Source organism: Mchenga conophoros, linkage group LG6 (genome assembly GCF_057382185.1).
Source record: "Mchenga conophoros isolate Kocher_MC1m ecotype Shallow Benthic linkage group LG6, M_conophoros_male_GT1.1, whole genome shotgun sequence".
Taxonomy (NCBI): Eukaryota; Metazoa; Chordata; class Actinopteri; order Cichliformes; family Cichlidae; genus Mchenga; species Mchenga conophoros.
The window spans coordinates 12774006-12800359 of NC_140531.1; the positions used below are offsets into that span (position 1 = coordinate 12774006).

General features: G+C 39.8%; 3 protein-coding genes across 3 annotated transcripts; 1 reads left to right on the forward strand and 2 right to left on the reverse strand.

The window, feature by feature from the left end:
• Positions 1-7795: 7795 nt before the first annotated feature.
• Positions 7796-10627, reverse strand: thumpd1 (THUMP domain containing 1). The gene is made up of 5 exons (XM_085276270.1): positions 10131-10627; positions 9475-9652; positions 9297-9382; positions 8914-9076; positions 7796-8825 (listed from the first exon to the last, which is right to left on the reverse strand). The coding sequence occupies exons 1-5, from the start codon at positions 10335-10337 to the stop codon at positions 8497-8499; spliced, it is 963 nt and encodes a 320-aa protein (XP_085132396.1). The 5' UTR covers positions 10338-10627; the 3' UTR covers positions 7796-8496.
• Positions 10628-11586: 959 nt separating this feature from the next.
• eri2 (ERI1 exoribonuclease family member 2) lies at positions 11587-17386 on the reverse strand. Its single transcript, XM_085278615.1, has 9 exons — positions 16596-17386; positions 16282-16343; positions 16110-16190; positions 15890-16017; positions 15653-15809; positions 15328-15428; positions 14988-15069; positions 14817-14905; positions 11587-14074 (listed from the first exon to the last, which is right to left on the reverse strand). Exons 1-9 carry the CDS (start codon positions 16616-16618, stop codon positions 12605-12607), a joined length of 2193 nt encoding a protein of 730 aa, XP_085134741.1. The 5' UTR covers positions 16619-17386; the 3' UTR covers positions 11587-12604.
• Positions 17387-17516: 130 nt separating this feature from the next.
• Positions 17517-25949, forward strand: rexo5 (RNA exonuclease 5). The gene is made up of 19 exons (XM_085276271.1): positions 17517-17653; positions 18231-18503; positions 18633-18759; positions 18858-18969; positions 19156-19263; positions 19870-19958; positions 20375-20490; positions 20656-20794; positions 21060-21154; positions 21229-21331; positions 21411-21475; positions 22445-22532; positions 22747-22863; positions 22945-23082; positions 23179-23271; positions 23386-23746; positions 23835-23992; positions 25412-25521; positions 25608-25949. Exons 2-19 carry the CDS (start codon positions 18253-18255, stop codon positions 25660-25662), a joined length of 2325 nt encoding a protein of 774 aa, XP_085132397.1. The 5' UTR covers positions 17517-17653; positions 18231-18252; the 3' UTR covers positions 25663-25949.
• Positions 25950-26354: the final 405 nt, after the last annotated feature.

A 26354-nucleotide genomic window follows, 5' to 3' on the forward strand; every position in this document is an offset into this window, starting at 1 on the left:
TATTATACCTAATAATTTATATTGGCTGCTGTCTCTGCTGTTCACTAGCTAAACGGGCCTACTTCAGGCCAATGCAGTTGAAGTAACCTGGGCTCACGCTGTATAATATCACTGAAACAACATGCTGTATCACTGCGGTCTTTCTGATGCAGTTTTTCTGATGGAAAAACGAAAACTGACCATCAAAGCAATGAACAGTCCCACAGTCCCATTCAGTTACCGAGGTATTTTCTGTAATAGACAAAGAGCCGAATCAAACATGACTCATCAGTGTAACAGAACCTGGATCAGCTTTCTCTCAAGCACTGATCATTGAGTGGAAAAAAGAATGAAAAGTAATTGGAGCTCTTTAGAGTCACACAGCTACCGCCTCCTTGCCTGTCTGCTGTTCTTCTACTTTCCCCCAGTTTCCATTCACATCTTTACTCTGCCCTGCCGCTTCTCTGCCCCCACTCTCTACACCCCCCCCCCCCCCCCCCCCAACTAATTGTCAAGGTTCTTGTTAGCGTTATGCTTAAATGCACCTCTCTGCAGCGAAAGCCACCCAGTGATATGGAAAGAATCCTTAGCAAAGGATTATACACCACTGATTGGAAGTACCAAACAAACGTGAGTGTTTGGAGAGGAATAACTGCTACGAAATCTGTTGTTCACTCAGGCTTTCGCCTTTTTCCATCCTGTACTCCCCTCTATTCAACTCAACAAACTGTTTCTCAGCTTTCCAACTCTAAGACCAGGCATTCTCTTTCTCCTTCCCAAACCAATCACATAAACAGCCATTTCCATTCAAACAGCAACTTCATTCCAGGTATTAGGAGAACTAATTCCACCACATTATTAGACTCCTTAAAAATGCCCACTTATTTCCTCCACAAATTACTTCCCGTAATCCCAATCAACTAAATCCATTTGCTGATTGCTGCCCTTCTGCAGGGGACAAACAGCAATGTCTGGAATCAATATGAGGACTCTTAGCCTACCTGTAAGATTGTTGGGGTAACAGCTAATGGCAGCAAGCTGACGGGCTGTAGAGGGTTGATAAGCATTTCTCATTACTGAACCCCCATTCACATAAGCGCCTGCCACACTTGTATAATACACATTCACACACACACAATCTGTGGGAGAAATACATGTCCTCCAAAACATATTGCCATTGTTGTAACAATAGATATAAATAAATAAATAAATCATCGGTGTGTGCATCTATTAACTATGTGTGACAAAAGAGAAGGCATCTGGAAATGCTATAAACTGGCACATAGCTAGAGGGTATGGATAAAATAGCAGAAAAGCTTCAACTATACAAAAACATACCAGCTTGGCGAGGCTTGTAATTGCTTATTGTCACCATCGCACAAGTGCGTCCAACTCTGTGGTCATTTCTGATTTCATTTTTTTGGCTCTAATTTGTTATGAAGTAAATACCACACTCAGCGTCTTTCAGTCAGTTTTAGTCAGCTCAGTGCATTCCCCTCCACTTTTAATAGATGTGCTTGAAAATTATGCAAAGAACAACAAAAAACAACAAGATAAATATTCAGTATGTATTTTATGTAATGCTAGCAGAATACCCGGATTTTATTCTTACTTTGGGGTTGCTTCACAGCAGAATATTTGACTTGTCACAGTAAAGCACTGACATTTTCATTAATGTGACATAGCACAAGTCAAATGTGTTTATACAGGGGTTATTAGTTTGTTTAACTGGAATTAAACAGTTCGAGTAGTGGTTTCCATCACAGAAGATGAGACCACGCGAGGTAACTCTGTAGGACGGAAAAATGATTAACGGGACAAATATAGCTTTTCTTTAGGTTGCCTTACTTGTTGTGTGATGCTGGATTGTTTCACCTTGAATTTCTGATCTAGTTCTTTTTGAGGAGAAAATCTTTGGTCAGCATCCACAATGATTGTTCAAAATATCTTTTGGTTAAATAGTGTCTTTTTTGCGGACTCAGTCGAATTTAATGCTTTTTGTACTTTTTTTGTACTTGGACATTTTATGTGTGGTTAATGGAAAGTGAATGAGAGTGCCCTTGTTCATTGCAGTTAGCAAACTTACCATATTAAGGCTTTGCCATACATAGAATACATGTCGGTCCAATGTATTTGTTGCTGTTCACCCAGTTTTAATGAATCAATCTCATGGAATCAGGGTTAACTCTGTTAACTATTTCAAACTGTTAACATTAACACTATAATGCCCATTGTATCATTTTTGATACATGAGTTTCTGAGACCTCTATATCATCAACATGATCAATACTTGGCATAATTTCAAAATGTTATGAACAAAACTCTTTTTTTTGTCTAAAATTAACATTGTTGTTAACAAAAAGTTGCCAAAAATGCCTAATGTATCAAATGTGATACAAAAAATATATAATAAATATGTAATAAAAATATATCATACACCACATGATACAGCAAAAAAAGTGGATTTTGTTATAAGGGTTAATAAACATCTCAGTTTTTTGATTGCTTGGGTCTTACAGGGTTAACACTGAAGACAATCTTCAGGGCTCTAAATGCTTATTAGTGCAATTGATGCGCATTACGACCATAAAGCCAAGGATGATAATGTAGTCATGATGCCAGTTGATGAAGAACCTCATAATGCTGATGTCCATGTAGAACTGTATGCCCACTCACACCCACACATGGACAAGCTAACCTTTTGTTTTCCACCGTGTCTTGTTCTAATAAAGCTTGTCATACTGTAATGATTGTACTCTTTCACTATTTAATGCTTTCATCACATTATTACACCATGTGTATATTTTTAGGAGCGGCGTTTTAAGGCACTAAAAGGTTTTTTCTTAGTCATTTTCTTGCATATTTTTTTTTGTCTGAGCTCTACTCACTGGTTTGCTGCAAGAAGAGATGATACTATCTGTATTATATTATAAATTCCTTAATCCTTTTTTGTAAAATCCAGAATTGAGTCCATTTCCTAGATCATTTTACATAATTCTGATTGTATCTACAACTCAGTCTCAGTCAGTCATCTATATTATCAGTTCCCAGAGTCAGAACCAGACACGGAGAAGCTGCATTCAGCTTTTATGCTCCTTATATCTGGAACAAACTCCCAGAAAGCCTCAGATCAGCTGAAACACTCAGTTTATTTAAATCCAGGTTGAAGACTCACCTGTTCTCAGCTGCATTTGAATAAAGCACCAAATCCACACTTTAAGCTTAAATTTCAAAACTTACATTAACTACTGATTTTATCTACTGTTCTGATTTTATCTGTTTTGATTTTATATACTGTTTTGTTTGTTTGTTTGTTTGTTTGTTAATTAGTTAGTTAGTTTATTTGCTTGTTTTAATCAATTTTAAATCATGCTTTTTATTTGTTCTTGTTTCTAATGTCTCTGTAAAGCACTTTGAATCACCTTGTTGTTGAATTGTGCTATACAAATAAACTTGCCTTGCCTTGCCTATATGTGCACTGGAGGCTTCAACCTTTCATATTTTATTCAGCTTACATGTTAAAACCAGGTTACAGGTGAGCAGAAGTTATATTGAAAAACTATTTCCTGATGTAGCCATAAAGGGTCCTTAATAACCAGGAACTAAATGCTTTCTTACAAATTGTCACTTTCGACAGTGGTTTGTTTGCTTAATGTTACATTTTGGAACCAAATTTTCACACCTTTAATGGTTATTTCATCCACCTATAAGTGGACCTCGAGTCCTTGGTGTGCTCTTAAGCTCAACAATTTCAGGCTCTGAATGTTCATTCTGCAGAGAGAGAAAGCTGCAGTCGTGAGGGGATTGAGGCCATTGTTCAGTTAAAGTGAGACAAATGAGACCCCGGAGAGCACTACTTAGCCACTCATAAAGGTCAGATATGGAGCCACACCAATGGATGCTAATCCTGACCCTGGGGACTGTGTGCACATGCGCCTGTGGATGTAATTGTTTCACAGGCCTGTGACATTTAAACCTGAATGAGTGTACAATCCTGGGTGGCTGAACAGTGTGTACGTGCTTGTAAGTCCTTTGGCTGGAAACCAATGGGCTGCAGTGCCCACAGAGGTTTAATTAGACATTGCCTTGGGGGCAATTAAAACATCAGAGGCTATGTTTTTATGTAGACAACACCATTTTATTACTGCTGTAAATATTCTCTTGATTTAGATGATGTTGTTTCTGGCTAAACATTTAAAACTGTGAGCTCTGAAAGACAGATTTTCAAAACCTTCATATGCCATGAAGAATCATCTGGAAGTTACTAATATTAGAAAAAAAGAATCGATGGGAAATGATACATTTTCTATACCATACGAATTTCACCTGATGGTAGATATGTCATAATGAGGCATCACTGTATGTCTCTCATTAAAATGACTAGCTACATAGTCTAATTGGTATTGCACTAATAACACACTATTGAGGCTGAAAACAGCCAATCCTTCCTTCCTGTATAAGCGCCACAAGCTTGTCAGTAGGTCTCACTGGCTGGGGCACCAGAGAGCTGGAGGTAATGCAATTTGTGAGTTTTAGCAGAATGTGGTGTAGATAACGACTGCCAGGGTCACAACAACAGTTCAGCACAAGTGTAATGAGCAGAAAAAGAAATGACAAATCAGTTAGAGCATGTGTGCATATCTGAAAGAGACAGAAAACGTGAACTGGAGGTCCTTATTATGATTAATTACCATCACTACACTGTATCCAACATCCTAGTTATACTGCACAATTTTTTTCAGAGACAATTCTTGCTATTTCTCTTAGATTTGACATTAAGTTTGATGTGTCTGCCCACAAATCTATAAACAGTGCCTGGTTCTCCTGGTAATATCTTTAAAAGGCAAACTGCAAAACTGTTTATGACCTTTAGAGGAAGGCAGAGCAGAAACAGAGAACATACCCAGGATAATTCTACAAAGATATGAGCATGTACTCTGGCATGAACCTGTAAACTGAGGGAAGAGTCACAGATGCGAGACCTTTTGCAAACAATGGCAAAACAAACAATGCAAAAAGAGAAAGCGGCTCTTATTTTTTGTCATTGTTTGCAAGGCAAAGGTGCCAGTGAGTGAAATCTGAGTTTTTATTTTAAATCTATCATCATCAGCAAAATGAATTTCACTGGCAATTTCATGCCACAATATCTGCAAAACAAACAGCAGCAAACATTTCCATCAGCTGCTTTTGTCTTTGTGCTAATAAACAAACGTTAGCATGCTAACAAGCTAAACTGAGATGTACACATGAAACATTATATGTGTAAACAATTACTGTTAGGTTTGTCATTGTAATTCTATTAGCATGATTAGATCAAAAACGATGACTCACTTTATTGTGGCTCCCCTTGGAGACTTTTCAGCAACATGAGAGTGCACCAAATGATCTTTGTTTTTATTCTGCTCCCAGTTCCCACCTCTCCTCTGTTAGCTAGGTAGTTTTTGCTTAATCTTACAAAAAAGCAACAATGATCACTTCTGCAGTGTTCCTCTTACCGGGGGAAATTTATAATAATAACAACAACAATAATAATAATAATAATATAGCACCATATTATCAATCAAAAACACAGCTGGCTCTAGCCGTTTCAGTGCCCTGGGTGAGATAAGTACTGTTCTATCTACAAGTTTGTTCATCTGTCTGAGATGCACACTCATGTTTGGGGATGCTCATATGTATGATACTGTAGGTTGGTATAATAAACTCAGGAGAAAGACACGAACAGATGTTTGATTCTTCTCTTTTTCATTCATTCTCTTTTAGATTTGCTGCTGTGCTTAAGATTATCGTCCTGACAGATGATTTATTTTCAGCCAACCTTCAGCTGTCAGACAGATGCTCTCACATTTTTCAAAATTTTGGTATACAGCAGAGGTCATGATCATCTCAGTGACTGCAAGGTGCCCAGGTCCTTTGGAACAAGTCCAAATTATCATCCTTCCATTTCCATGTCTAACAGGTGGCAGAGGTGCTGATAGGCTGTGTTTTCTTCTGGCCAAACATGATTTGCACTACAGCCAAATATCTCGCCTTTGGTATCTTCTGTGCAAAGGACATTGATCCAGAACTCTTGTGATTTGTTGTGATATAAGTTTGCAATCCTAAAATGTGCTGTCATGTTCATTTTAGAGAAAGGAGGCGTTTTCCTGGCAACCCATCCAAACAAGTCGTACCTGTTCCGCCATTCTCTGATTTCACTGTCAGAAACTTCAACATGTAACATGCTACTTGAGGCCTACTTGAAGTAGTTTCTGAGATGTACAGTGCTAAACAATGTTAATAGAAACCAGATATTTTGGAAATCTGTCAAAAACTTGTTTCAAACTAAACTTATTTATTAGGCAAATAACCAACAGGTTTCAAGTTTAGTTTAGCTTTGTTTTGTTTTTTTACCAAATTTGAGCTAGAAGTCAGCGATTAATCAAGCATAACATTCAACTGCAAAAACACATCTTTCTGTGCAGGAATACAAGTAAATACCTCTATTTTGGCATCTTAATCAAAAAATAATATTGTGCTTTACTATGTTTCTTTCCATTTTTGTAAAGCAGTAAATCTGAAAATTAATTTTCAACAATAATCATATTTTTTGCTTTAAAAACTTTGATTAAAGAGCTTGCACATACTGGTGGTTTAACCATTACAAAAACATAAAAATTATTTACCAATACTGTTAACTGTGGCATAAACCTTACATTGGTTGACGGCCTAATAAATTGCTAAGCACTGTAGCTCTTGCTGCTTTTATTCCCTCTCTGAACATTGCACGCTCTTGGGCTGAATTTGAGTGTCGACTCCTGCAGGCTGTGGCTCTACGTCTCCTCCAGACCAGCAAACTGTTCACACATCTGCTTCTACAGAGGTGATCACACTCTGAATTTCAGTTAATCAAGTACATTTAACTAACAGCACCTGGCTGCTATTACCCTCTTAATTCCTATGGAAGCAGTGAGGCTGTACTTAGTATTTCACAGGACTGCACTACAGACTTTTGCATTTATAGCTTACAGGTTATCAAAATGTCTGAATATGCTTCCTCGTGACATTGACTTAATTAGGATGTGGGTTGCTCCTAATTACAGACTTTTTCTGTTTTTGTTAAACCTACTGACTCACAGACCTGCGTGAGCCACACTGAGAGCACACCTTCACTTAGACAATGCCATCTACACTGTATCTGGTTACAAAATGGATCATGTTATATTTGCATGACACATAAGTAACACAGGCTGTTTGACTTAGGTGTAGGAGCAATTACCTTTGGGACCTGATAATATAGAAATGAAAAAAACCCCCCCCAAAAAAAAAACAGCTTATGTGAGAGTCGGTGCCTCTCACAGCCCACCCGTACTTTCTTCCCAGTATCAGTTGTTTATTGCAGTGTTCTAAACAATGCACTTGACACACTGCACGGGTGTAGTCAGTATTCATTAGAAACTTAATGCATGAATAACAAGTACTCACAGGTAGGACCGCACCTTCAGACCGGAGATTATTTTGTTCTCAACTGCACGATATCAATCAAGCACCAGAATGGCTGAAATATTTCTTCCTCTGCTGGCGTCGCTCCAGCAGCAACAGCTGGAGCGACGCCAAAAGAAAAAACTGCACTCATATAAAATTTGTCTGTGTAACAGGTTATACTCTTCATGTATTCTGTAATAAGATGTTACTCTCTTATATGAAGTGTTTTATATTTTAAACGGTAGGTACAGCCTGGAGTATTCAAGTAGGATTATGTAGTATTCAAGACTAAAACAAACGCAAGTCTGTTTCTCCTAAAATAATTTTTAAAAGAAAACAACAGTACGCAGTATAGCTACAAATATCCATTTAGAGGGTAGCACAATTATCACGTAACAGTCAGTACTCTGGAAAATGATGTTTTATCTCCATCTTGTGGAGCACAAAAGAACTGCCAAAGAAGTATCTACACTTTCTAAGTGTAACACACCATACAGAGTTTATATGTATGCCATTTCTAACCTGCTCATTCTCCTCCACTTCGTTCTGTTTATTGTCCCAATGAGCAGAACAGAGAGCACCACGAACCAAGTAAAGGATACGTGAGGAACCAGTTAAACACACGGGCAGCAGGGACGAATATAGGAAACAAGTTACACAACAGTAAAAGGTACTAGGAGTGATGCCTGTTAACTTGAAGAAAAGTCCATTTTTAAGCGAGTAATAAAAACACACTGAAATTAAAAGTCAAATTAACCATTTAAAAGAACAAACAAACAAAAAGACAAACCAAAAACTGTGAGCAGCTACAAATAGTTTGTAACATCAATTAAAAAATTCTCCCATTTGAAATGTACAACTCAATAAAGGTGATAATGGATGCCAGATATCCCCATGAATATTAAAAAACCCCAAATATTAAATTATATTAGAATCGTTTGTGATGTTTACGGAGTTCATGATGTTGACAAATCAGTCCATTTAAAACAAAAGCACGGCACTACAAAGAAAATTAAACGGTATTTCCTCAACGATTTTCTTCAGTGTGAGCTTTCACTCCCCCCCACCTTCACCCTCATCACCCTCCCCCTTCTCTGAAACACTCGTGCCCTTATCTTCTTCGCCCTTCGTCTCTCTTCTGTCAGTCTCTCCCGCATCGGGTTTCTCCGTCTGATCGCTTGTGTCTGCGTCTGCTTTTGCTGTGGTCACGTCAGGCTTCAATATGTCGTCTTTCACCACTTCCTGAACGTTGTACTTTCTGTACAGCGTATAGTCTTTTACCACACTGAGGCAACACACTGTCTTGATGACCTCCACAATGATTGTCAGTTCAGGGTTTGTCAAATCCACTTTGTTCTTAGGGTTCATCTTCCCCACAAGGCCTGTAAAACAGTCGGATTCGAAAGGAGTTAGTTTCCTTTAGCACGGGCACCGGCAGCCATGAAAAACATGGAAAATGAACGAGCCTACCTGCGATAGATTTGATGATTTCGTCTCGCTTGTTGTGGTTGCTGTTGCGAGCCTTGAACGCAATCTGGTAGGTAGCACAGCTTGGAGTTTTGAACCAAGGCTCCAGGAAAGTGGTCAGATATTTCACCATGTCTTCCTGAAAAGCTTTGCAGGTTCCAGTTACCTGAAAGAAGAAAGAAAAAAAACCCCAAGGGTTTTACTGTTGTTGTCATAATGCATCAATATCAAATAATAGCTCATTTTAAAAGCACTATTTTAGAGCTTCAGTCATGTGAATGCTCAGATGATTCAACAACCCCTCGACTTACAGTACGGCGGCATCTCTCTATCCTGCATCAGTTCAAACGCATATGCACATCGAGACTCGCAACTAAGCTACTTACTGGCAACATTCGAAGGATGACACGTGACTTTTTCTTCTTTGTAGTATGGAGATCTGACAGGATATGATGAACCAGTTTATCAGACTCTACAGAAAAACAAAATAAAACAAAAATCAGAAAAAAAAGCCCAAACAAAAACACTGAAAGACAGACTCGCATCAACTACAAAAAGCTTTACCGATATTCTGAGTTCTGATGAAGATCACGTTGTTTGCTCCGCTGTCGAGTGCCTGGAAGCGCCTCTCCTGTTTAGTTTCTGATGCTCGCAGCTGGGCCACTTCTTTCTTCAGGGCAACATCAACATCTTCTTCTTCAGCCTCCTCTTCTTCACTGCTGCTCCCCGTATTTTCCTGAAGCTGTGAGCAAGAATCAAGTCAACTTTTTTGTCATATATGCACACTGCAAAACACAGAGGTTACGCTGGGCAATGCCATTCTTACTTTGTATGTTGCCTTGACACAAGTTAAATCAAAGAACTACACTAAGAGAATAATAAGCACAGAAAATTACTGAATGTAGAGCATTAAAAACACACAAAAAAGTACAAGTGATACGAAAAAGCAACATGTGTGCTTCTCGTTTTACGCATGTGGAACACGAAAGCATTTCCAGTAACGTAAAACGTGAGAAAAGAAGCAATCACACGTGGAAACACCGAAACCAGCCATTTGTTCTTCACATATTCATTATAGCTTGTATGAGATCGTTGCTTTTCCCTTACTCCATTAACAGAGCAAGCTAAATCCTAGTTTAACTCAAACCATCCAGCATATTAGCCCCAAACACTGCTCGTCGGAGGCCTTTGATCCAATAATGTAAACAATGTAAACTTACCTGCTCGAGACCATAGAGCTTGTCTGCGTATTCACCGAGCAGATTCAAGGCCTCCGCCGTGCACTTTCTCTCGTTCATGTTGCATGTGATGAGGATCCCCTGCATGCCCACCTCCAGCTCCCGGGAGCCCTTCCACCGCTTGCTGTGGTGGCCGGCCATAAAGCGCTTCTTGCTCCGTTTCCTGGATTCGTTTTGCACGGCTGACATGTTTCCAGAGCGCTTTCAGATACAGAACTAAAACCGGGAGTTTGGAGGCTCACTAGCTTATCGGCTACCTGTTTTGTGTTTGTTTTGATTGTACCTCCTCGCCTGTATTAGCCGTAAGCTCAACACGAACTGTCGGAGATTTTAAACCTAGAGCAACAATATAAAAACCGAGTGAAGTTGACGGACTGGTGCAGCCTTTTCCCCCCTCACGTGCGTTCAAACCATAGCCGTTCCAAGAAAGGAGGTCTCCGTGCACGTTTGTTGGTCATCCTGTACGGCGTGTCAGGAGGGACAAAAGTCTCTGGCCGCGTGTTAAACTACGCTACTCTAGGACACCGTATCAGATTTCCAAAAAAATGACCACATTCTTAAAATAATACAAAATAACTAAAAAAAACAACTTTATTTACAATGTTGTCACAGTAAACATTTGTTCTTGTTCACAATCTTTTTTCTGTTAAAATTGCTATTGTACATTATATTGTTTGACAAGAAAAAGCCCCATATAGTTCTGCCGGAGGTTTGTTCCTGTTAAAAGGGAGTTTTTCCTTCCCACTGTCGCCAAAGTGCTTGCTCATAAGGGGTAATATGATTGTTGGGTTTTTCCTCTGTATCTATGAAGCGCCTTGAGGCAACTTTTGTTGTGATTTGGTGCTATATAAATAAAAATGAATTGAAATTGCATTGAATTGAATAGAACCATACATGGTATAAAAAAAAATTATACTATCACATGTAGATTATGTGATAGTATAAAAAAAACCCTGAACACTATCTGAAAGCCACTAGAAGGCGATGCCGGTGGTTCCAAAAAAGACATCCAGCCCTATTGAAGTCTATGGAAAAATCACCATGACATGACCTCTCGAGTTTATGGGCTCAGTCACTCATTTTGGAACACATTGAATAAATAAAGTTGTCTTTTTTAAAAAATTTTGGTCATGGGATTATCTTAAAAACCACATTATTATTACCTAATGAGCTGTCAGTCAGAAGTCATTAGCCAGTGTGTGGTTTGACAGTCAGACCCGCCTTTCCTTGTCACATCTGATTTTTTGTAGTGGTGGCAACACTCAACTGGAAGCTTAAACTTCAAACTGGGACCATCTGTAACCAATAGGTTATGTCACAGTGGAAATAGTCGAGGAAATAATTATTTCAACCGCAGGTGAATCTGTAAGTTTGCTAGCTTACAAAGAAATGAACAGTCTCACATTTTTAATAATATTTTCATATTAATGGAGAGAGACAGAATTTTAACCAAACTAATTACACAACAGTTATACACTGAATTGCTTGTCATTGAGTGAATTATTTGAGCTACTAAAACTCAGCCTGAGTTCTGGCTCCTACAGATTCAAACGTGACCTGACCAATTTTTAGGACCAATGCTTCTACCAATATTTAGCGATATAAAAAGCCAATATTCTGATACATTAGCTGATATTTATTTCAAAAATGCAATACAAGCAGAATTCCCTAACATTTGTTATATGTAGTTACTTTTTCCACACTCTGCTTATACCAGCTAGTTGTTTTTGTGATATTCTAAACACCAACAGAGAAGTTGCCTTCTGGTGGTCAATACTTTCTATACTCTGTTAAAGATCATGGTTCCTCTCTACCTGCAGACAAATATAATCAACTTTATTATTATAAAAGAATTTAATGGATCCTTGATTCAAATTTAAAAATATATTTAATATAAACAACATAATAATAAATTATTTTCTCTTTTGAGTGGCCCCAGTTATTGATCAGTGTAGTAATGAATGAATCCAGTGTTTCCCAAACACGTGGGCCAGGTCCCCCTGGTGTGTCTCAAAGGTTCTCCAGGTGGACCACAGTGATAACAGAAATTCAGTTTGAAATTATTAACAAGTATGTAAAGTTACAAATGTATATAAATGCCTATATTTATATAAAGAGTTAATTAAAACTGGTAATCAGAGGTGGTTAGTTTGTGATATTGATTGGCATTGATGCCATAATACTAGCCTTTCCACCAATAATACTAATGCAGGGGTAGGCAACTCAAGGCCTCGAGTGCCGGTGTCCTGCAGGTTTTAGATCGCACCCTGGGTTAACACACCTGAATCAAATGATTAGTTCATTACCAGGCCTCTGGAGAACTTCAAGAAATGCTGAGGAGTCATTTAGCCCTTTAAATCAGCTGTGATGGATCATGGACACATCTAAAACCTCCAGGACACCGGCACTCGAGGCCTGGAGTTGCCTACCCCTGTACTAATGTATGATGGAGGATTTCAGTAGCTTTTCCTTAGCAGTGACGTGTGGGCTGGACGATGGGACACAGTGGAGTTGAGCTGACAGAGTGAAACAGAGGATCCGACAGCAGGAGCGGCCGCTGATGCGCTCTTCATCACGGCCGACTCCCACTTAAAAAACTCGCACCCTTTCTCCATCCGTCCTCCGCTGCCCGATCGGCGGACTGGGCAGCAATAAAACCCTCGACCGTGGTTTGGACCGCCGTTTGACACGACCTGACGCTTTGCACGACGACCGCACGCGCACAGTGGAGAAGTGATCTTCTGAGCTCCTCTCACAGAAATGATGGAACGGTCGGCACGAGAGGGGAGAGCGTTGGTTGACAAAGAGGAGAGGACACTGCCGTGTGAGGAAGGACGCAAGGGAGCTGTAGCTTGTTTGGCCGGCTCGGTGTAGATGGTAAAGGAGGATCTCAGAGTGTCTTTATGTTTTGGGATTTGTGTGATGGCGGGTTTGGGCCGGGCAAAGGACGTGTTGGGGGTGGAGGTTTTTTCTGGGACAAAAGGATTAGGCCTAATCGAACAGTTCTTAGTGGGAACATATGATGTTTTGTGAAGTTGGAGGGAGGTTCTAAGTCCTGTGTTGCACTGATTTGATTTACCAATGTTAACAGTTTTAGGCACAGCAAAATAAATATCTGAGGTCACTGAATGCATCGTTTCTGTTGTTGTTCTGTTGTTCATTGCTGTTAAGATACAACAATGAGATTTTTGACCTTTACTGGTAGAATCTGTGGTAATCTTTTGCATTTTAGAGCTCTTTCCAGTTGATTCTCTCATATCATCATTCAAAGTGAGCCGACTTCCTGCTGAATGTGAAGTATGCTGCTCTAACCAATCATAAGATCCACTATCAAACTCGGACATGTACTCTGCATCACATTCATCATTTGCTTCATTAACATCACCCTCCAACACCATGTCGTCATATGAGCCGCACCTCTCCTCAGTTTCCACTAAAAGCTCCGCACCCTCCTCTTTCTCCGTGGATCCTAGCATTGCTTCTGTTTTTGAGGCCCAGTTTGGTGGAGACAGATTTGAAAAGCAGCTCACGGTAGTGGAACACAGAATAAGACTGCTATTGTTATTCTGGGGAGAAACACAGTTTGTAACAACTGAGGTGGAAAGGCTAGGGGCAGCCTCTGCTGTGACTGATTTCCTGCCGTGCCTCAACAGCGGCGCCATCGTGCCGTTCAGAAGAGTCTTTGGTGAGATCAGGCTTTGACAGATTTGAGCAGATTTGTAAACGGAGCTTGGGTTTTTCTCTGTGGCAAAGTTTTGAGCAATCTCCTCGGGACATGGTTGTTTTTGACAAGCTTTGAGGGGAATTTTAAATGATGAGTGTTTGCTACGGATGACTGCATTTTTCTTTTCATTCTCATTAGGTTTTTCTTTCTTGTCTGCAGGACAGGCAGTGTTTCCAAACACTGGTTTGGCCATCACCGGGGTCTACAGGACACAGAGAAGATTTTAAATCAGTATCTGAATGGTACAACCCATTAACTATCAAATTAACTCTGGAAGCACTTCTTCTGAGTTACATAAACTATATTGCCAACAGCATTCCCTCAGCCAGCAAAATAATTGGATTTCCAAACTCAGGTTTTCCAGTTATTTCCATGGATGCAGGTGTGAAAGAATGGCCTGCACAGAGTCCTGACCTGAACCCAATAGAACACCTTTGAGATAAGTTAGTGTAGAAACTCCGAGCCAGGCCTTCTCATCCAACATCAGTGTCTGACCTTACAAATGTGATTCCAGACAACGGTCAGAAATTCCCATAAACAGTACTAAACCCAGTGGAAAGGTTTCCCAGAAGAGCTGAAGCTATCACAGCTACAAAGGGTGAACTGACATAAAACTCTTTGGATTAAAAATGGGACGTCACTAAAGTTCATATGTGTGTGAAGGCAGACGAGCGAACACCATTGGCAATACAGTATACTTAGTTCTAATGTTGTCTTCTCTCCAAGCACACAAAATACAAACTTAAAGATATAATTTTATTAATAAATAAAATCTAAATCAGTACAACATTTTTAAAAAATGTCCACAATCAAAATGTTTTTGCACAGAGCAAATTTCCTTTATATTATTATCTTCACAGAGCTTTTAAATTTGGAAGATGATGAGGGATGCTAGGATTTCCAGAGTTGGGGTTCGTTAAGGGCGACATCGGCCGGCCACTCACCCTCTCCAGGCTCCTAGTAACCTTCATTATGCACCCATCCCTCATCATTCTTGCTGCCAGCTGAGCTGTGTTTCGGGCATCATCTAAACCTGAGAGAGAAAACAAAGAAGGGTTAGGCCGTTAGGTTGATGGTCGTGTGTAATACAGAATTATCTACACTTGGTCACATACCAGAATGTTCTCTGCCCGAAAACTGTATTCCGAGATCCTGAAGAGCTCCATTCAGGCCTTTGGGTTTCCTGTTGTAAAAAAGCTGGAAAAACAAAAAGAAGTTAGAGAAACAACCACATGAGCAGAGGTAATTAGAGTAAATCAGCTCAATTACACAGTCTGTGACATCTTAGATCTTAATAAAAATATGTACTCCTTTTACTGCATAATATATGCCTTTTTGGACTCACTTAAATCTGTATTCTAGTCTTTGTGCTTTTACCTTAAAACTGACACCCATTTAAACATTTTATGCTTAAATAAAACATACAATAAACAAAGACACCTTCGAAACTCTTACCCGGTATGTGCTTCTCAGGTCTATCCAGCTGTTGAGAACATCAGGTTTATGAAGCTGTTTGCGTTTACACTCGTACTGCAGACAAACTCCAAGATCCCAGTCTGACACCCAGCAGAGACCAAAGAACACAAATTTCAGTGCACTTTTGCTCATTTTATACCATTTAATACCTTAAATAGTCTTAAGAACTGCAGTAAATGAGCAGATTTAATGGTTCTCTATAGCTAGTTTAAAAATACAATTGAGACCCCAGTGGTTCACCAATGTCAATTCATAGCAATGCTGAGCTTACAGATGTGTAGACCAATATACTGAGAACTTTTACCTGACCACGTGAGGAAAGTACACAGCTTTTGAGACGGTCCCGAACATCTCTGGTCTTTGTTGGCAAAGGCCACTCCCATTTCGAGCTGAAGGTTTTGGAGCCAACGGCTGAACCGCGAGAGACAGATGTGAAGCGGGATCCCTGCTTCAACCTGCATCTGTACAAGAGAGAAATAAAAGTTGGTTGTAATGTAACACAGAGCATGCTGGCATTTTTAAATGTGTATGCTGCAGACACCTGTGTAATCCCAGTCAGCTCAGTGCAGAAGTCAGACAGGATGGGGTGCTCCTGGGGTTGAACATAAGTGTGAAATTCAGACTCCATCTCCCCCGTGGACGTGTTCAGCAGAACAGCAGGAAACTCGACTGCAGGGAGGAAGAAAGAAAAGATGGGCCGGTGTTAAAACAGTAAGGACATCACCCGGATGTAAACTGTGAATGTTAAATCTGCTCCTTACTAATTTCTTGGCTGCGGTTGTTTTTCTCTCTCCAGCAAGTGGACTCAAAGTCGATCACAATCAGATAAGAAAATATTTGATCTGAAAGAACCAGACAGTTTTCACAGCCATGATCCAGTGTTAAAAAAAAATCAACTGTCAAACAAATCCGATTTGAACGTGGCATACTCACTTGATACCACAGATTTCTTCGACACAGAGGACTTGCTCCGCTGTCTCAACAATCCTAATTCCCTGCGAAGGGACGAAGATAAAATAGTGTGTATATCGTAACAACACCTGAATTTAAAGTTTACAGTGAACCACAATTCTACTTTTAACTGAATACGCTGTCCTCGCAGATGTACTTATAGCATTTATCTAAAACAATATTGAAAAACGTAACTTGTAATCGACATAAACTTATTCGTTGCTTTCAAAACACGTTCCTTTGTTCAGTTTGTTTAGGTTAGCAGATAAGCCAGCAAACAGGCTAATTTTACTTACTTCGCCAATTTCTTTGTGGTCATAGCTGTTATTTAATTTTGCCACGGTGATGTTTCTGCGACCGTCTTTCTATGAGAAACTGTGAACTATAGCAGGAGCTTGACTTTAGCCATTAATTGAAAACTCGGGGATTTCGCGCTGTTTCTTTCAAAACGGCATCTGTAGCTCCGAGCTCGATTATTTAAGCCTGCAAGTCGGCAGGCATCACTGTAGAGTCAAAAATAGTCGAGCTTCTGTTGCCGTCTTACGATTTCTTATCAAAATAAAAGACCTCTTAACACTCAAAGCAGCTAGGTTGTTATATAGTTAACAAAAAACTGAACAAAATCTAAGACTAGATGTGTGAAAAATACTCCACTTTTGTAAAAACTTAAACAAAAATAAAAACGACTTAAAAACGTCAAATTAAACTATCAGAAACGGTTTTGTGAACTCGAAAAATGTTTAAAACAAAAAGAATAAAAACTATAGATGAAATATCCTGTTTTAGTATCTGTTTGGTAAAAACCTTATTACAACATGCTTGATGAGGCACTGACGTCGTGTATACTGAGATTGTGGTTGTCTGCATGCCTGTGAGCCAGCTGCTTTTAAAAAGTGCTGTGTTTTTATTGTAGTAACTTTGCTGATTTTCCTGAAGCTTGCCCCTGAAATATGTGCTTCATACAATAATAATTGAAAAAATTGTGAAAAATAACACTGAAACCATTAACAAATAAATCTAAACATTAAATAACAATAACTAAATTAAAACAAAGAAAATTCCCCCTGGAAACTAACTGAAACCAAGCTCAATTTTAAACAAAAAAGTCAAAATGGAATAAAAATTAAGAACTAACTAGAAAATGCTAATCTATAAACAACAATTCTGCTACATGCACATAGCCGTAGCTACTCGTGTTTTATTTTTAAAGTTACAGACAGGAAGTAGTGCTAGTACCTGTTTTTATTTGCACTTACAAGACAAAACTAGTAACACATGCTTTAGCCATGTGTTACTAACTGAAGATATTGGCAGAAACATATAATTTTGGACCAAACCGGACCTATGGCGTGTGGTATTTACACAATTTTACCCTTATTATACATCTCACGCGTATACCGGATTTCAAATTTGATTTAAACTAAAATTTCAGCTAGGTTGAGATTTCCTGTGTAACTGTGACTCTGATATAAATAAACTAACTAACCAGAAAGAGAAGAATAAGAAAGTCGTCCGCTGAACCAGCATTTATGAGCACTTTAATTTGTGAAACTGAACTTTTGTTGATAACAAATGGCTTCGCTGTGTTTTCAGTTCCCCAGCTCTGGGTAATGTGCTGTAAACGTAGCATAGTCTTTCTGTATTTTATTTTGGTTTAAACTGCCTGTCTAAAATACAGTTCAACGAACAATTACCAGCTCCAAAATTAAGTAAACATGAAAATGAAAAAGCTCACTGACAGCGTGTGATTCTTAGCTGTTTTTAATGCCCACAGCTATATTAGTAACTCTAAAGTTTGAGCTCCAGCTCTACAGAACAAGGCTGCATTGCTCTGCACTTATTTGAACCTACAAACATTGCACATTTAAAAAGGAGCAGCAGTAAATCTTAGCTCTACCCAAACTGAAATATGTTTTTGGTTTGCCTTCCAGTGTAAATATAATTGGCTGGAACATGGAGTCTTCCACAGTTGCAAAGTGCAAAGCAAAGAAAAGGAAAAACAGCACCCACACAGCTCAGGAGGAGGCTAAGAGATTCAAAACTGAACAGCGAGATGATGAGGTGCTGCAGTGTGGACCTGCCTCTTGCTTGCCAAGGGTTTCGATATTGCCTGACTGCCTTCAGCAACCGATCGCCCTGAATGAACTGACAGAGCTGCTGCAGTATGCCGCTCTCGGGAAAGCAGGTGGCATCAAAAAGCCCAGGTAACAGCTGCAGTAGTAATGTGTTATCTACCCCATCAGCTGGTGTCAAAGAGTCCTCAGTAACTCATACTGTGCCGTTATACTCACATAATAATAATAATTTAAAATGTGTTTTTTTCTGTCTACCAGCTGGTGCCGTCTCCGCCATCACAGAAGGGTTAAAGGTGTAAATGTTGTGATTGTGGAGGACCTGACACAGAATCACTTTTACAAACACTACCTCTGTCTGCAGCACCTCAGGACCAGCTACACTTCTGTAAGAGGGAAAATAAACACAGCAAATCAAATTATTTATGAGTGAAGTCATATTCGTAGCACTTTAGCAAAAAAATAAATAAATCTTACTTTTTTTAGAGGGTCACCTTCACGCCATCATCTGCAGATGTAGTATCTGGAATCTTTTCCAGTCAAGTTCCCAAACAGGACAGTTTGTCTGTCTCCAAACCAGATGAGGAACTGCAGGAAGGTGAGAATCATGTGATGGATGATGGATTCATTTAGCTCCTATTATCTTTTCTTATTAATATTCATCATATTATTATACTGTAACATTAAGTGAAGAATATTCGATCTCTCTGGTGTTTTTGAGTTTTCATGTAAGGTTTTTGCTCTTCTCTGTACCTGTGTTCACTTTTTCTGTGCACTGGTGCAGCGATGAAGAACCACCCAATCATCACTGTGTTTGGGACCGAGAGGAGAGGACTCACAGCATATGTTCTCACAGAGGATGAGATGATCAAGAATAACTACCCTGTTAAAGGTAAGAATTTTTCTCTTTGTAAACAGAGATAATATTGTGTCAACTAAGAGTTGACACAATATTACAAATATTACATTTGGTAATAAAAAAAAAATCATGAAATAAGAGATGAGAGGGATCTTTTTTCTGTCGATGCATTTTTTTAATGTTGTCATGGCCATCCAACAAAAAGGAAAAGAAAAATAGATGTTCATACTGGGATCAATCACAATTGTTTCTGTTTTCCATCCTTTTTTTTAATTGCCACTTGGCTTCTTCTTGTTTCTATCTAACACTTTTCTACTCCCAAGGTGCTTTTTACTACAAGCCGTAGCAACCCATTCATACAGAGCTTTATTCTGTGCTCCTGAGCACTGATCTCTGAAGGATCAGGGCCCATTTGGGGTTTAGTGTGTTAAAACAGTAATCTGATATTTTTTAAACTATATCTTGTGACAAAATTACCAAATATTAGATGGAAAAATAAAATAAGCCAACCTGGGGCATTTCAACATGAGTGCTGAGTGGCGAGATTTACTTTGAGCTTTGACCTTGAATATGAGTGGTATGGTGTTGTGTGGGCTCAGCGTCTCCTCCTCACCTGTTGGTTTATTTGTTTTCAAACAGGAATGCCCGGCTTTGAGGAATTTGTGTGTACAAACTGCGCTGACTGTGTGACTGACAGCAGCCCCCTCTTTGGAATCGACTGTGAAATGGTGAGAGACTAAAATATTTTGTCACTTCCCATTTTCCACGATGGAATCAGGTGGCATCACAGAGGTGCAGCTGACAGCTAACAACCTGTACGGCGCTATATTGTGTGGCTGATTTTTGACTTACCCAACACTTTTGAAAACCAGATCCCAGATTAAAAATAAACAAACAAACAAAAAAAAACTGTAGCACTATGTCCATTTCTTTGCCCAGTGTTTCCCAGCAGGGCAGTGTGCCTCTGTAAATAGGAAGCTTCCACTCACATGCCTGTGTTAGCATCTCATTGACTATGCCTATGATAACAACTGCAGCACAAAAGGCATAAATCCATAACATCGATTTGTAGCTTTTTTCCTGCAATTTTTAGTATGATTGAGTTTTTGCATTCACTCACTGTTATGTTTATTTTATGTTTCAGTGTGTAACAAAAGATGGAAAAGAGCTAACTCGTGTTTCTCTGGTGGACGGTGATGGGAAGTGTTTAATGGATGAGCTGGTGAAACCTCCGAACCACATTCTCAACTACTGTACCAAGTACACACGCTTTTTTATGGTCTCGAGTTTTAATAAATTGTTAAGAGTCACATTATGTTTGTACAGGAATCTGTGTCAGTCAGTGTCATATGTTACATCTTATAGAAACATATTCATTGTTCTGTCTGAAATTCTTTCTCCAACACTGCTCGTATCTCCTGATAGATTCTCTGGTATCACACCTGCGATGTTGCAACGAGTAACAACGACTCTGCAGGATGTTCAAGAAATGCTTATTAGGATTTTGCCACATGAGGCAGTTCTGGTGGGCCATTCTCTTGAACATGACCTCATAGCTTTGAAAGTGAGTGATTTCTTTCAAACCTTCTGATGAAGTCATGGCTCACAAAAACAAAATATTAAAACAAAACACTGTGTGCAGGATATTGGCAGCTTTTTAACATTTATCAGAAATGTTAGAACATGATCATCTTGACTCGGCTGAAATAGTACTTTATTCCAGCAGTAATCATGTCCTGTAATTTCAGAGAAAATATCTTAAAAGAAATACTTCAGTTTTGTCATTAACATGAACTGTAAACCATGTTGCGTCTGTGCCCGCCCCGCAGCTCATCCACAAGCATGTAATTGACACGTCACTGCTGTACAAGAGGGAGTGTGGGCGAAGGTATAAGCTCAAGGTTCTGACTGGGATCATACTGAAGTGAGTTCTCGTGTTAGCTCTAAATATTTCTGTCCCACTGTGATCGATAACCTAATTTTCCACTCGTATCTCAGGAGGAAAATACAAACAGAAGATATGTTGGGTCATCATCCAACTGAGGATGCTCTGGCAGCCCTAGAGCTGGCCCAGTACTTTATCAAAACAGGACCTCGCCAGGTAGGAAATCATATTTGGAAAAGCACACACACACTCACACACACAGGAATAATCTAACATTTCCTTTGCTTACTGTCAGGTTTTAGAGATTCACTGGAAGGCGCTGTGGAGAGAAACAAGAGAGGAGCCCTCACAGAGTCACAGGTACAACAGTCTCTATATTGTTAGCGTGCAGGTCAGTCTGTAACTTGTGTTTGGGTAACCTTAAAAAGAAAAAAAAAACATGGGTCTGACTAAAAACGTAAAACACAGTGATCCACTAAGCCATGCTGGGATTACTCATCCAGTCTTTCTTCCTTCTCGTCATGTGTAAACCCCACACACAGCAGAGGGTGTGGGTTTTCTTATAGCCAGGCATTAACAAATTATAAAGTGACCTGATGTAACCTGTAGGTGGAGCAGGTCAGAAAATTAACCTTACTGCACTCAGATGCTGCCATTATATATAATTTAAGGTCAAATAACTTAAATGACCCTGCTTGTCATTTACTGAGAGAGAGAAGGAGAAAACCCTGAACGAATAAACTCAATCTGCTGCATTCAGCTTCAAGGTGATCGCTGGAGTGGGTGAAACGGAGGAGAAGTGGATGAAATGGAATTGTAGAATAACAAATGTCACTTTAGTGTTGCAGGTCAGGTCAAGTAGTTAATGTCCACATATTTTGGAGGTCTGCTGGGGTGGATTGTCTCATGTTTGCTCTGAGCTGAGTGAACTGTGTCTTTGTCCGGGTTTTTTTAACCTTCAAGTTAAGGCAGTGCATTGCACACCTGAAAATTAAGCACTTGAAGAAATGTAGGTTTTAAAACAGGATGTAAACCTCCTGCAGTAAGCATGTAGGAACTGACCCATGTGACCCACTGTGTTATCTTCAGAGGTATTTAACACACTGTGAAACTATTTGCAATCGGCCTCCTGATCTCTGTAATCTGTTTTTGTCTTGTTTTGGATCTCTTTCCATCCAGTGGCCTCAGCTACCAGCTAAGACTGACCAACTTTATGAAAGTCTGAAATGAGAAAACAAATTTAGGCATTAAAGTCGTCTCAGAATACTGTGGATGGATTGAGTTGTTCACCTGCTGCTGACAGGTCCTCTGTCTTTCCTTCTTGTGCAGGTTTTCTGACGTGCTACACGCACTTGGACGTTCAGTAGCCTTTTTAGGAAAAGATTCCAGTCACAAGCAGTGTAACTCAGACAAAGAGGTAAGAAGTAAGGTGATGTCTCTAGTGTCTGTAATGAAACACTCGACTGAACCCCCCAAAGCTTTTTAGACGTTACTGACTCCTTCTCCAGTACATGTGAAAGTATTGGTTCATTGTTTTTCTTTCATATTTACCCTCACTTTCCTCTTGTAAACTCTTCCTGCTTTGCTTCTGCCCAATTACACCTAACTCATTATGCACCGCCCCCCTCCAGGTGCTTAAATCTTTCCGAAATCTGAAAACGCAGCCGTTCTTCTCCGTCCTTCAGTTTTCCACCTTGTCAAACCATCTGAAGAGTTACTTCCCTCATCAGGAGCGGCACCATCAGATGGTGAGGCTTTTCGCCAGCGCTTTGTATCATTTTGAAGACATTCGCTTGCTTGTATTTACTCTGTCTATTTATTCCCTGCAGACTTGCTCAAGACTTCAGGACATGTGCGTAGTGTTTGCTGGGCCGTTCCCCACAGGCTTCTCTGACGGAGACGTGAAGCAGCTGTTTAGTTTCTGCGGAGCCGTTCGAAAAGTCAAGATGTTGAACACAGTGGTCAGGGTGTGCATCGCTTTCATTGTTTCACCAATTCGCTATAAAACCAGAGCTGCGAAATTCTTCACCGTTGCTTGAATGCTTAAGTGTTTGATCTCCCAGGTACACGCAGAGATTGAGTTTGAGTTGCTGGAGGGAGCGATGCTGGCGGTAAAAACTCTGAATGGCCTTAATGTGCTCGGGCAGAGTATAAAGGTAGCTCTCTTCCTTTTCCTTTTTTTCCCCATTTGCTTCTGTTATTTATTCCCTTTGTGCTGCAGTTAGGCCCACATTTATGCAGATTATCTCCAACTACTTGTTATTTTCTAGGTACAGAGGCCGGTGTGTGAGTCAATGCTAGATCTGGACGTGACTCTTAAAGCACTGATGGGTGACGCTCTGAATGCCCGTCACCTCTACGCTGTTAAAATGAACCACAGTATGACTGAGTGCATCAGCACTTCCACAAAAGTTAATGGGCATGCGTCAGATGCTGAATGCTTAGATGTCACTCCTGTGAAAACAGTAAACGGGCTACTTCCTGCTAAAATAAACAAATGGTTGCATCTCAATACCTCTAAATCTGAACTGTGTGAGGAGTCAGTCAGAGAGACATTTGGCCACTTTGGCACAGTTAAGAGAGTCATCCTATCTGCCAAGCCTAAAGAATCCACAGGACATGCACGCATAGGTAAGGTGAAAACTACATTTATCACGCGTTGCACGTGCTGTGTGGGACGTTTGCGTACACTTCAGAGTCTAACGTGTCCGGCTGTCAGTGTTTGTGAATTCAGAGGACAGACGCACAGCGCTCAACTCTTCTGAGGATCTGTGGAAGAAGAACTACCTCATCTGTCCATCACTGACGCCGGTCCATTTGCCTTCATGGGTTGGAGCGGAGATTAAGGAGACAACCCACAGGCACAGCAGCGCTCAGGTAACGAGTAGATTGTTCTTTTTTTAACCCTTTATCACCCGTGTTTGACACAGGTTGCCTGGACTTGTTTCATAATTTTGGCTGTAAAAATGACAAAATAATTCTCATCTTTTTGGAACCATTTGAATTTTCTTTCTAGCCAAAAATGGTTGAGAGGGAAGCCAATCAAAAAGCTGACCTGAAAGTGAGGGGAGTTAAAACGACCTGTTTTCAGAAAGCGCGTGAACTCGGGGCCTGCTAACAGGGCAGAACTGTGAGTCATGCAAAGCTACTCCAGTCAAGTCAAGCATAAAAATATTGATCTGGAAATGTGCACAAAAAGGTCTCATTTGAAATGTTTGGGGTTTTTTTCCAAGGCTCTGAATTCAATACTGTTGTTTTCTTAGAACAAGTATTTCAACCATCCTGGGTCATAACGCAGTTCTGTTGTGTCATCCTATAAAAATCCCAAATAAAAAGGGAAAAAGGAAAGGCTACACCAAGAAGAAACATCACACACAGATGACTTCACTAATTAAGAATATGACCAAAAATATAATATAGTAAAGTCTTACAGAAGAATTTGAATCTGTTAGTTACTTTTATTCTTTCCTATCTGCAAACTTTCTGAACGTGTGGTCAGGTTTTATTGAGTTGAAATGTGACTAGTAATTCATTTCTCCCTCCTGTGGAAAATCAAACTGATCCCAGAATTCACACAGCGTGTCAGCACCTCAAAAGAGAAAAAAGAAAACACGTCATGAATTCTAAATAACTCTGTAGAGCGCAGGGATAAAACTGCAGCCTTGAGCTCACAGTATATCAGGGTTACTCTGAGCAGAGGCCAAGTGACAGCCCCACTGGAGTTTGTTAAATTGGATTTAAGAGTACGAGAAACAGAAAGCTGGATAGTGCTGGGACCATGATTATCTTTAGATGCTTAGCTGGCACGATCTTACAAATACAGATCCCCATGGTGAGCGTGATAAGCTGCTACGTTTAACGAATGGAGTATGATGGATGTCATCATGTGGTTTCAGGATATCTCCGTGTGATTGGTTGATATAGATAGTGCTGCATTGTGTTTTTTTCTTTTATAAGAATCCAATCTCAGTATAGGTTCATTTCCTGTAATAGTTGTGCTGCAATATGTTTGTGCAGATGACTGCGCCTGGCTCTGCTGGAGGTTTCTTCCTGTTAAAAGGGAGTTTTTCCTTCCCACTGTCGCCAAGGAGCTTGCTCATAGGGGAATCATATGATTGTTGGAGTTTTCTTGCAATAAAAAGCACTTTGAGGCAATTCCTGTTGTGATTTGGAGCTATAAAAATAAAATTGAATTCAATTAGGAGAGCTAAAAGCATCTTTGGTAATTAGATTTTTCAGAATATTATTGATGTACAGAACATGTATAATGATGACTCTTATGTTTTATATGCGTAGGAACAGCAGATGGATGTCGTGATGAGGAAGCTAGACCGCTGCCTGCAGAAGCTCTTCAGATTCCTCCCGGCTGGCACCTTGTCTGTGGTTGTGTTGCTCGGACACGCCAGGTGAGAACCCCGCAGCGTCTCTGCCTCATTCTGCCCTCCAGTCATACATTTCTGAACCATTTCCTCCCTGTTTTTCCTCCCCCTAGCACAAATGGTCACCTTCCCGGCTTGTGTCTAATGGAAGTCAAGCAAGATTGTTGAGGAGATGGAGCTGTCGGCTCCAGGATGCCTGAACCTGTGTCACCTGGATCAAATGAAATCTGTTCAGTAAAGTGAAACCTGAAGGTGTTGGGTTTTACTGAGACTTGCTCTACCTCAGGAATTGCTTTTTTAGTTTTGTGTAATGCGGCAAGTTTTTTTTATGGCCTTGAAATAATCAAAGCTGCAAACTAAGATTTGCCTTTAGTGTGTGGATCTAAATTGAAGAACTCCATACCCTAAGGGTATAATAAAAATATGATGGTTGTCATTCCATGAATAAACAATATTTATACATTAACCTGGCTTCATGTTGTGGTACAATGATAGAAAATGAAGAAAACAACTTGGGAGTCTCATTTATGAGGGGAAAACATGCAGAGGGATTATGCTGTATGTAAAAGGAAGATGGAATGATTTCCACGAATGTAATGCTTGAATTAAATACAAAACACATGAATATTATTGTGCTTAGAATATAGGAACTTTGAATTTGGATGTTGTACTTAAAAGGGATTACATTTACAGACTAAAATTACACATTAAAGCAGTTCTGCTGCGACTGAGTGCAAACATTTATAAGCCAAACCTGCGTATAAATATAAAGGTCATTGCATATAAAATCAATCAGTGCTTCTTATCTGATTCCCTCAGAGATAGCTGATGTTTTTGTGATACAGAAACTTTAGCATATT

Excerpts from the sequence above, each read along its gene's own strand:
- thumpd1 (XM_085276270.1), bottom strand. The coding sequence starts at position 10,337 with ATGTCAGCCGTGCAAAACGAATCCAGGAAACGGAGCAAGAAGCGCTTT. Across the intron at positions 9,383-9,474 it reads CATCAGAACTCAGAATATCG|AGTCTGATAAACTGGTTCAT; the intron begins GTAAAGCTTTTT and ends GTTTTTCTGTAG. Across the intron at positions 9,077-9,296 it reads TCATCCTTCGAATGTTGCCA|GTAACTGGAACCTGCAAAGC; the intron begins GTAAGTAGCTTA and ends TTCTTCTTTCAG.
- eri2 (XM_085278615.1), bottom strand. The coding sequence starts at position 16,618 with ATGACCACAAAGAAATTGGCGAA. Across the intron at positions 16,018-16,109 it reads CAACCGCAGCCAAGAAATTA|TCGAGTTTCCTGCTGTTCTG; the intron begins GTAAGGAGCAGA and ends TCCTCCCTGCAG. Across the intron at positions 15,070-15,327 it reads ACCTGAGAAGCACATACCGG|CTTTTTTACAACAGGAAACC; the intron begins GTAAGAGTTTCG and ends TTGTTTTTCCAG.
- rexo5 (XM_085276271.1), top strand. The coding sequence starts at position 18,253 with ATGGAGTCTTCCACAGTTGCAAAGTGCAAAGCAAAGAAAAGGAAAAAC. Across the intron at positions 20,795-21,059 it reads ATGACCTCATAGCTTTGAAA|CTCATCCACAAGCATGTAAT; the intron begins GTGAGTGATTTC and ends CCCGCCCCGCAG. Across the intron at positions 22,533-22,746 it reads AGTGTAACTCAGACAAAGAG|GTGCTTAAATCTTTCCGAAA; the intron begins GTAAGAAGTAAG and ends GCCCCCCTCCAG.